The sequence below is a fragment of the Erpetoichthys calabaricus genome, chromosome 4, assembly GCF_900747795.2.
Source record: "Erpetoichthys calabaricus chromosome 4, fErpCal1.3, whole genome shotgun sequence".
Classification (NCBI taxonomy): Eukaryota; Metazoa; Chordata; class Cladistia; order Polypteriformes; family Polypteridae; genus Erpetoichthys; species Erpetoichthys calabaricus.
In genome coordinates, this window is record NC_041397.2 from 305251263 (window position 1) to 305262809 (window position 11547).

The 11547-nt window shown below is 38.3% G+C and overlaps 1 protein-coding gene across 2 annotated transcripts; it reads left to right on the forward strand.

Moving 5' to 3' along the window:
• The first annotated feature begins 1967 nt into the window (after positions 1-1967).
• Positions 1968-6886, forward strand: LOC127527684 (olfactory receptor 1496-like). 2 transcript variants are annotated; one of them, XM_051927258.1, is made up of 3 exons: positions 1968-2266; positions 4880-5085; positions 5590-6886. In XM_051927258.1, exon 3 carries the CDS (start codon positions 5602-5604, stop codon positions 6553-6555), a length of 954 nt encoding a protein of 317 aa, XP_051783218.1. In that variant the 5' UTR covers positions 1968-2266; positions 4880-5085; positions 5590-5601; the 3' UTR covers positions 6556-6886. The 2 variants fall into 2 exon arrangements, with proteins under 2 accessions (XP_051783218.1, XP_051783219.1); XM_051927259.1 differs by lacking the exon at positions 1968-2266 and having other exon boundaries at positions 4792-5085.
• The last annotated feature ends 4661 nt before the right edge of the window (positions 6887-11547 follow it).

The following is an 11547-nucleotide window of genomic DNA, read 5'->3' on the forward strand; positions in this document are numbered from 1 at the left end:
CCGGTGGGACTCCTTATACGTTGTCTGGTATTGTGACCCCAGAACACACCATAAACGCTCCACTACTGTGATGCTTTACAAATTGAAAACGTCCCGTTGCCACAGCCCCAGCAAAGGTTGGACACATTCTGCTACAGCTGTGCTGGAAGTTGTTCCAATGTTATGACCCTGGAACAAGCCACGTGCATCACGCCGTGCACTAAGGTGTTTGACAGCTTTTCAGTCAGGCAAAAGAAACAGCATGGGTCTAACCTCCCTTTGCGAGCCTCTTCCGAGGAGTGATGCCACCTGCGACTTCCAGCTACTCTCTTTGCATCTCGGGTTTGCCACTTGCTGGCTGTGTGACTGTGATCGGTCCGTTTCTATTGGCAGGTCGGCTGCCTCATTTGACATATTCAGTAGAGCTCTGACGTAGCAGGTGCACCATATCTCCTGGGACTGTTTAGTAGTCCAACCTGTTACTAGTCCTGAAAAACTTAATTTTCTGTTGAGTGATTACGCTCTATTTATTTATTTATTTATGTATTTTTTCTGAGGTTGGGAGTCTGTGCTGATAGCACATTGTCACACCCACCACATCACCTGGATTTTGACCCAAGTGCAGCAGGTGACACCTCAGCACCACACTGAAACAATGTGAGGTTTTCTAACAGTGGCTTTGAGCTCCTGAAAAAATGTTAACTTCCTCATGTGGAGAAATAAAACAAATCTATCTATCTATCTATCTATCTATCTATCTATCTATCTATCTATCTATCTATCTATCTATCTATCTATCTATCTATCTATCCCAAACAAAAATACAGTACTGACAGTTCATTTGAGCTATTCTTTCTATTACCTTTCTTCCCACAGGTAACATTCTCCTTGAGTGCTGGGTTGGGATGGAGAATGGGCTTCGGGTCACGTTGTTCCTTAAATTGGTAGAAGGGACAGAGTCGGGATGGTAGAGCCTGGAATTGTTGTCATTGTTCGTCATTGTTTGTTATTGTTCGTCATTGTAATGATCCTCTGGGCTGAGGGAAGAAAATGGTGAATCACTTACCGACAGTGCAATCCCATCTACCTTCCCAGTATTTGTCCTTCCAGAGCCCTGCAACGTGCATGTTTGACAACACTTTACAATTGATTGAAAAGCAGCAGCTATGCTGTTTTTTTTTCCTGAGATTACTACTAAATATTAATAAAGCCCAAATTAGCATTCTAATCTCCTCATCCTTCTCATTGATTTATTTTAAATCATGACATTTCTTCTTACGTGATCACTATAATGCAATGGCATAAGTAAGTCAAGCATTTAAAATCTCAACAAGCAAGATCGGGAAAGCATAGTTGTATGTGTTAAATCTCTGTAAAAATAATTAAACCCTTAACAGAATTTCCCTTATCAGAATTTCTTGTTTAACACAATTAGCAGCGAAACTGGTTTATTGACAGCATGTAATGTAAATGTCTAATTAATAGCAGGAATTACCATTGTACCATTGCCACTAATCCATGATACACAAGCAAGAAAGAATCTCATTGTAGTGTGTACAAGGACAAGTAATATGAACTTTAGCTTGCTAAAAAATGGATTTACGTACATTGACTACTGTTAGCTGTGTACATTTTTATATAATATCATTATTAATACATTTGGATTATTAATACATAATACGTTAATACATGTGGATTATGAAGTTTTGTAAATTAACATTATTATTAGGATTGATTTGGACTTTGAAGAATGGATCTTCTGATTCTGTGTAAAATAATAATCCACAGGGGCATTTCAAAAAGGCACTAACTAAAAACACAGGGGAACGCATTGGAGGTGCTCTCTAGTGTCCCTTTGTCTTAGCCTTCTGGATCATGACTCAAAGGAAAAAAACAAACCTTAAATAAAGCAGCTTCATTAAGACTGTAAAACAGGCTTCAATCTTTTCAAGTTGCTCTTTCCAGTTAATATGATTTTCTTGTTATTTCTTTTATTGTTTTGCTGGACTCCTGTTTCTTTATATCATTTCATCTGATTCTTTGTTTTTTAGTAGTTATATATATGACCCAGCAACTCAATGTATTAGTGACATTATTACTCACTTATAGAGCACTCCTGATCATGTGTAGGCTATGTGAAAGAATTAAACAACATCCCCATTTCAGAAAATTGTCAACTTAGATTCAGTACTGCATTTGTCGGCCACTCTGGGAGAAACACAAAGAAGAAAGAACGGACAGCATCAAAAGCAGAAAGAAATCTGCAGACACTCAAGATATAGAAAAGGTAGCATTTGTTTTTATTAAAGGCTTTGCTTTGAGAGTGAAAATATGAAGTGAGAAATATTTGGGTTTATGGGATATTTCGTGAAAATGCATTCATTCTCTGAAATGATTATTTACAGTGCCAAAATCTATAATAAGAATATGATTTTAAAGTAGTGACAAACACCAGATGAGGCTTCAGTCCCTCTCATTGAGGTCATGATGATTAACGTGGACTTGTTTCTTAAGTATTCAATAAATGTAAAAAATGAATGTGCTGGTTTCAAAGAAAAAACATACAAATTGTTACATGTCCTTCATTATGGAGAGAATAATTGAACATTACGACTAAATTTTTAAAATAACGAGAGGCTACAACAAACATCCACTTGAAGGACTACAGCCAAGATGAATCAAGTAATATATATAGCTGCATCAATTCATTGAAGTGTGTACAGTGCACAGGAAATGTCAGTGAATGTCTGCAAAGTTTATTTCTAGCTGAAAAATAATTGAAAAAAACGTTCTGAGGTGTTAGCTTGAACTGCAGTAAGGAGGTGAGAGGTGGGAGAAAAGCTACAGTGGATGTTAAATCCGGCTATCTGAGAAGATCAAGGGTGATGTCCTAGCTTTACTTTATTTCTATCCATTTTCTTTGATAGATGTCCTTAAATTTTTGTGAATTGTGTTTCCGATTCTCATCTCTTTGACACACACAGTAGAATAAAATTGCAATCTGACTACCAAAAAACCTTGACAATATAAATCTGTTATCATTATAATTGAGATGCAGCCAGTAGACAGTAAGTGCAATGAAAGGCAACTCTAGGGGAAAAAAAAATAATCTCTGGGAGATCTGCATAAGGTTTTAACAGTTAAAAAGTCAGATTTCTAATAACCTTGGCTGACTGGCCACCCACCCCGCTCTGAGTATTCTACAATATAAGCTTACAGTTTGTTCTGGACAGTTCAATGTGAACAATAAATCTTAGCACCCTTGGATCCCAAGGTTCTAACTATCTCTCTGGTGTTACTGTACCTCCATAGGCAGTGGGCAAAGCAGCAGTGGCAGCAAGTGGGATACCAAGTAGAGAAACAGAACTTTTATTAATTATTGTTATACTTGTAATTTGTGCAAAACGGTAAGGAACAGAGGTGCCACATGTACAGCTAATTCTATTCAAGGAATTAAAATATTGACTCTCAATCGTGCATTGTCAATGCTGAGACCTATGTTGCAATGATGGTAAAGCTTTATTTACAGAATGATTTGACAAAGAATTATTTATCTGATGCTGTATTTTGAATTTAATATACTAAAATTATCTATACATCAATAAGAAACAACTATGCTATATATACAGTAGGTGTATTTTTTTCTATGGTGTAATGATGACAAATTGAAAAAAACAAGTCAATGCTGTTTCATCTCTTGTGTTATGATCAGGCCATGTTTGCAAAGTTTTTCTAGTAATATCGGATCATGGTAATATGTCCTGAATGTTGTACACTGACGGTATGTGTTGCTGTATGGATGGCATACTGACATTTGTCATTGTTATTGCCGATGTCATGGGTTCCAATTTGCATAAATGCAAGCAGAGCTTGACCTTTGATTGTTTGTGAGTTCAATAGGATTTCCTAATGGTTTGGCAAACTATAAATTTAAAAAACATAATGTACAGGGTGCCCCAAGTCACTGTACACTTTTAATAAATTCCTAAAAATTACACAAGAAACTGAGTTTATTACTATTTCTAGCATCAACAAAGGAGTCGTTGCAGTTTTACTTGCTAGGCTTGCCATCAGGTTCCAACACCTTGAAGACTAGTTATATACCACCATATGAGCGCCTCCATTTTCGACAACTTTCAGCCACCTTCGGACGCAAGCCTCTCTTGACATTTTGCAGCATCTCATTCCCGACCTCGCTGTAGGCTGTGTGGATTCTTTCCTCAAGCTGTGACAGGTTACGGGGTCTTAGTGGCATACACTTTGCTTTTGATATAGCTACACAAAAAAAATCACCTAGGTGTAAGGTCAGGAGAGCATGGAGCCCATTTGAGGGGACCCCTTCGACCGATCCATCGGTCAGGACACTTGATGTTTAGGAAATCTCTGACTAATCTGGCAAAGTGGGGAGGGGCGCCATGGTTAAGGGAATGATACGCTTACAAAAACTGCATTGCCTAAGTTGTCATATGCTGATAGCTTAAGTCTCTCCGAATGATACTTGGAATGAAACAGAAAAAGAAAGTGTATAGTGACTTTTGGGACACCCTATATATTTTCTTTATTTCCTACATTTTGGGAAAAAATATGATTGCCCATTTAGTGAGTCTAGAGTTAGGATCGGATTTTTGATGTATTTTGCATTTTCAAGCTGGGTTCTGTCTCTTGTTTGATTTCTTTGACTGATTTCTTGTTTTATATTAATAACAATTTCAGTAATGCTTTTGTTTAACAGAATGCCATCCTAAATTACTAATTAAAGTTGTATTTCTGTTAATTCGTGCATCCTGTCATTGTTTAATCTTTATTCCTCATTAAACTGTTCTTGTTCAGAATTGTTTCGCTGGCCGCATCGATATATTTTCTAAGTTAACATGATGCAAGTGTACTTTGTAATTTACAGGGTGAATGTAAGAAGGAAATAAATATGTGTGAATCCTGGGGAAACAAAGCCTTCTCTACCGTCCATATGCATCATGGTCCTCAGATTTTAATGAGTTCAATAACTAAATACAGAAAATGAGAAACTGTAAGAATAGCTCAGAAACCAAAAAACTGCTAACTGAGAAACGGAGTTGTTCTGACTGAAGTGCCACCTAATTAAGGTGAGTAGTACTGAAAATAAATTTGTTTTTTTTCTTTTAATTTAGGCTATGTAAAATGTAAGCTATCTATAAAAAATGAATCAAAGTAGTTTTGATAAAGTATGTACCAGTAGCGGTATGTATAGGTGTATTCATTTATTCATATACTCAAAACTGAGTGACATTATGATCAATGCTGCACTCTGACCACAAATCGTTTAGCAGAAGTCTGTCTATCTGTCTATTCAGTCATTCATAGCGAAATGACTGAGTGAATGAGAATAGATGGATAAAATTGTAAATGAGGTTAGTTAATGAATATCTTTAGTGTCAAGTGTGCTTCGTGCCTAATATGAAACAGACACAGTGACAATCTCACGTTATGTGCCAATTCGCTGAGCAAGCCGGTGCTAATAGCATCACTGGTAGTTCTGGGTCAGCATTGTTATTGCATTGTAAATTTCACATCAAAATCTCTAACAAGAACTTTATTTTTTATTTTACTATTATTTGAAAATTTTCAGCAGAGAAACCCCCCATAATGGGAAACACAACTATTTTCATAGAAGAGTTTTCACTTCACTGCGTGATCAGTCCTAATCAGAGAAGCTTCACCATTGTGGTCCTTGCGCTTATTTATTTGATCTCACTCTTTGGGAACCTATTGGTAATTTTAGTCATTACATTCAACCAAAAACTTAAAACTCCAATGTATATCCTCATAAGTGCCTTATCGGTAATAGACTTGGCTAACAGCACCATCGTTATTCCAAAGATGTTGGCGGATCTCCATTTTGAGTTCTCAGCAGTGCCATATGCAGCCTGTTTACTACAGATGTGCGTTATTTTAATTTTTGAAGAAACAGAATCCATGCTATTGATGTTTATGGCGATTGACCGTTATATTGCAATCATTCATCCTCTTAGGTACAGGTCACTAATTACAATGAAATCTGTTTGGACTGTGATTTTAGTCCTTCCTGTTTTGGCATTTCTTGCAAGCACATCATTTGTCTTTTTGGCAAGTGAGCTTTCTTTTTGTCATTCCAATATTTTGCACTATTGTTTCTGTGATTATTTCACCATGGTTCAGGTTGCTTGTAATCATGATCCTAAATTTCTCCTTCTTCTTTCTTGCATAGCTATTATCTTTGGTTTGGGCCCTTTCTTGTTAATTCTCTTCTCTTATGGACAGATTGGTTTCGCTGCTCTTAAAATACGCTCAGTTGAAGGAAAGAGTAAAGCTTATAGCACCTGTCTCACCCACCTATTGGTGGTGGGATGCTTTTATTTTCCTTTATTGACTTCTTATATTCTTCCTGGAGCTGGAGTTAAGTTGTCCGTAGAAGTGTATAATACCATGGTCATTATTGGAAATGTCATCCCGCCTATGATGAATCCTATCATCTACAGCTTTAGGAACAAGGAAATAAATAGCAGCATTCACAGGTTTTTCACAAGGATGAAGACAGCTCCAAATATGAATGCCTGGTAGATGGCTCTTTAAATTGTTGGATTCCAAAATCCAGGTAGACTGATTAACCACATCAGTACAAAACATACACTTCCATATCATTCAATATGCAGCTTCACTTCAAAAGTAAATATTTCTTTGTAGTAAAAATGGCAATATGTTAAGTCATCAGTGCATCATAACAATATGACATGACGTATGTGCTGCCTCACTTTATAATGTGGACATATTGTCTAAATCCACTGTGTTGCTTTTTTCCATATTTAATTTTTACGTATGTACTGTATGTTTTTTCAAAATTTTTCTTGTTGTTTATGTTTTAAGGAAGCTTTACAAACACCACTTTCAATATATTTGTGCAGGACAATGAACTACAAATAAAGAAAATTATAGTGCCTTTATTATTTGACTTATGAAATCGATGTAAATGAGACAAAAGAAAATGTCAAGATGTATAGTAATAAAAAGGTGCAAACACTCTTGTTTTGGTTTTCTGTTTCTTCCTTTATCTAACACCATTAAATCTACTGCTTGTATCATGTGTTGTTCCCATTTTGCTTACATTGTTTTTAAGTGATTCTAGATATTTTAAGTTTTGCATGTGTTGGGAACAGAATTGCAAGGCAGGGGATATACTTAATGCTATGCGACACGTATGCTTGAGGACATTGCTGTTATACAAGCTGTGTACTGTCTATACTTGTGCACATACTTTAAGTAAATCAGATCGGGTGTGAATTTATGCTGGCGCTGTTACTTAGAGTCAGATCAGGAGGGGTGGGGTGGGGTGACACTGACTGGAACAGAAGCTTATCGATGTTGAATACTACTTTTCTTTTTCCATCGCCTTTTCTAGTAAGATGCGACGACAAAGTTCCTCTGCAAGCTGAGCCATGAACACTTTTCTTTTCTCATTGGCCCCCGTGCATGCCTTGCACAGTACATCACCACCAGCATATTGTAGCACAAAGCAACTGGCCACCTGCATGTTCTTCTTGTGCGCACTGAATAAGTTTCTGATCTGACTCTAAGTAACAGCGCCAGCATAAATTAGTGCGATGATGTTTTCACATATATTGTCTCTTTCTTTCAGGTGTGTAATAGGAACCACAGCATAAAGAGAAACGTGTGCATTGTAACAGGAACACACGTTGTAAATGTAGGAAGGACGATCCTTGCGTGTGTGTGAACTGTTAACATTTGAATCTGATGATTGCATATAGTGCTGAACTTACTGTTCTGTACTATTCTTTCCTCTGCATGTCCTGGAGTACAAAAGAAACAACATACAGAAACATGTGGGGACTGGCAAGATCGGGGAAAAAAAACACGCGGTCACTGATTACAAACCGCAAGATGTTATGCGAATGAATATGAATAATATGAATAATGTTGCATCCGTGCCACAAAGTTTTCTGAAATGTATTATACAGGTCATAAAACGAATAATTCCAAATATCATATATACCTATGTCTCTGGTTTTTTTTTTTTTGACATCATAGACCATAAGGTGCACACTAATTCAGCATGAGCAGGAACACTCAATAAAACTGAAAAAAAAAAATCAAGTGACAGTGAGATACGAAGAAGGCAGATTCGCCAGTGTTTGTGTGTCAGCTTTTATCCCTCCAGATCAGAGAATGTCCAGTTCCATTGTCTCAAAACACCACTCATATCTCCAGTTATTCCCAGTTTCAAATACAGTAATCCCACCTTGATCGCGGGGGTTGCATTCCAGAACCCCCTGCAAAAGGTGAAAATCCGCGAAGTAGAAACCATATGTTTATATGGTTATTTTTATATTGTCATGCTTGGGTCACAGATTTGCACAGAAACACAGGAGGTTGTAGAGAGACAGGAACTTTATTCAAACACTGCAAACAAACATTTGTCTCTTTTTCAAAAGTTTCAACTGTGCTCCATGACAAGACAGAGATGACAGTTCAGTCTTCCAATTAAAAGAAAGCAAACATATCTTCCTCTTCAAAGGAGTGCGCATCAGGAGTAGATAATGTCAGAGAGAGAGAGAGAGAAAAAAGCAAACAATCAAAAATCAATAGGGCTGTTTGGCTTTTAAGTATGCGAAGCACCGCCGTATAAAGCAACTGTAAGGAAGAGAGCAATGTGAAGGTAGTCTTTCAGCATTTTTTAGAGGAGCATCCGTATCCTCTAGGCCAGTGTGCAAACAGCCCCTCTGCTCACACCCCCTCCGTGAAGAGCAGAGAATATCAGAGAGAGAGAGAGAGAGAGAGAGAGAGAGAGAGAAAAACAAACAATCAAAAATCAATACGTGCTGTTCGAGCTTTGAAGTATGTGAAGCACCATGCGGGAAGCATGCCGCTTGACAAAGCCGGAAGGGAGCAATGTGAAGATAATCTTTCAGCATTTTTAGACGAGCGTCCATATCCTCTAGGGGTGCGAACAGCCCCTCTGCTCACACCCCCTCCGTTAGGAGCAGAGAATGTCAGAGCAAGAGAGAGAGAGAGAGAAAAGTAAACAATCAAAAATCAATACGTGCTGTTTGATATTTTAAGTATGTGAAGCACCATGCAGGAAGCATATCGCTTGACAAAGCAGCCATAAGTAAGCCCAGCAAGGAAGAGAGCAATGTGAAGGTAATCTTTCAGTGTTTTTTGAGGAGCGGCCGTATCCTCTAGGGGTGCGAACAGCCCCCGTGCTCACAGTATATTTGAGGAGTTTCATTTAATACGTAATACGCGCTCTGGTTGGGTAGTTTCTCAGCCATCTGCCAATAGCGGCCCTTGTATGAAATCAACTGGGCAAACGAACTGAGGAAGCATGTACCAGAAATTAAAAGACCCATTATCCGCAGAAATCTGCGAACCAGCAAAAAATCTGCGATATATATTTAAATATGCTTACATATAAAATCCGCGATAGAGTGAAGCCGCGAAAGTTGAAGCGCGATATATCTGACGCTGTTACTGTAAAAACTAACAGCGTCAGATCCCTCAGTGGGGGTGGGGGTGGTAGTATGTATCATGATCATGATTTAGAGAGAATAAAAGTGAAAAAAAGGTAACTTTTACAAGTCCTATAAATGTACACCATGTGTTACAGATGCAAACCAAGTGTATGTGTGTACTGTATAATATTAACAATAAGAGCAGCTCACTACTGAAAATGGCAAATATATGAGTAAGTTGGGATCGAACTGGAGACTCTTGATTACAAGTCAGCAAATCTTACCACTACACCACGGAAGCTGTTGTCTTTTCCTTGAACCTTTTGTGAAAGTGTTTATTTGATCTTTGGACTTCAGGCTTCATACATTATATAGTTTATGCCTACATTTTGTCATTTACTACTAAAATATGAAAAACGTTTCTGTTTTAAAAATGTGTTTACACAGATTACTGTAGAAATGGAACACACATGAAATGCGTGTGTTCCAAATAACGATCTCTATTATTTCCACTCTAAAACTCCACTTCACTCCCAGATAATCAATCAAGGCATGAGCTGGGAGAAGTTCGTGCACGTTCTAAGTCGGTGGGGGGATGAAATAGCCAGCTGCTTGTTGCTTGTCTTTATCGGCACATTTACAGGGCAAAAGACGCTGGTGGAGAGGTGCGAACGAATTTAAGGTGGGCCGGATCTATGAGTTTTTTCGTAGGCTCTGGTAATTCTAGTGTTAAAGTTAATTGAAAGATACAAAAGCAAATAAAATAGTTCATGGTAGTTTCCGTTGATTTAGACAAAGGTCTTGATTCCTGAATGTGATTGTTTGACCAGCTAACACGGAGGAGAGGAAAACAAAAAACTTCTCTATGATGGTGAAAAATATACCTCTGGTGGGCCATGGTTGGAAGACAAATGATTAAATCAAATAGTTAGGTCTGATGGTAATCAGTTTCTGCAGCAGGAATGACCTCGGCCAGCTGGTTTCCAAGTCCTCCTGGTTTCCTCCAGTACCCCAGGTAACTGAAGAATAGAGCACTCTGAGCAGCTGTGGGTGCCACCACACAGGATGAGAGACAAAAAAACATACAAAAGCAATGGGTTAATGCTGGGTACTTATTAATGCATCAGAAAGCTAAACTTATAATCAGATCACTATATTCTGCATGGGTTTGTTTTTTTTCCTGACATGCGGTTTGAATTACAGACCTTATGTAAACAAGTGTGCGCCTTTGTAAACAGATGTCCAATCTGTTCAGTTTACCAGAGGTGGACTCCAGTCAAGTTGTTGACACATCTCAAGGAAACTTGGAGCAAACAGGATGGACCTGAGCACAATTTGGTGTGCCACAGCATAGGGTCTAAATACTGAAATAAATGAGAGATTTCAGTTTTTAGATTTTCAAGAAATTTGCAAATTTATCTGAAAACATGTGTTCACCTTGTCATTATGGTTGCTTAGTGTCCACAGATGCGATGTCTGCTCTGAGGATGTTGATGGAGAAATAAATAGAAGGCCAGAAGGAGTTGCATTGCATGTTTGTGGACCTGGAGAAAGCATATGACAGGGTGCCTCGAGAGGAGCTGTGGTATTGTATGAGGAAGTTGGGAGTGGCAGAAAACTACATAAGAGTTGTACAGGATATGTATGAGGGAAGTGTGACAGTGGTGAGGTCTGCGGTAGGAGTGACGGATGCATTCAAGTTGGAGGTGGATTACATCAGGGATCGGCTCTGAGCCCTTTTTTGTGCAGTGGTGATGGACAGGTTGACAGACACGATTAGATAGGAATCCCCGTGGACTATAATGTTTGCTGATGACATTGTGATCTGTAGCGATAGTAGGGAGCAGGTTGAGGAGACCCTGGAGAGGTGGAGATATGAGAGGAGAGGAATGAAAGTCAGTAGGAACAAGACAGAATACATGTATGTGAATGAGAATGAGGTCAGTGGAATGGTGAGGATGCAAGGAGTAGAGTTGGTAAAGGTGGATGAGTTTAAATACTTGGGATCAACAGTACAGAGTAATGGGGATTGTGGAAGAGAGGTGAAAAAAAAGAGTGCAGGCAGGGTGGAATGGGTGGAGAAGAG

Excerpts from the sequence above, each read along its gene's own strand:
- LOC127527684 (XM_051927258.1), top strand. The coding sequence starts at position 5,602 with ATGGGAAACACAACTATTTTCATAGAAGAGTTTTCACTTCACTGCGTG.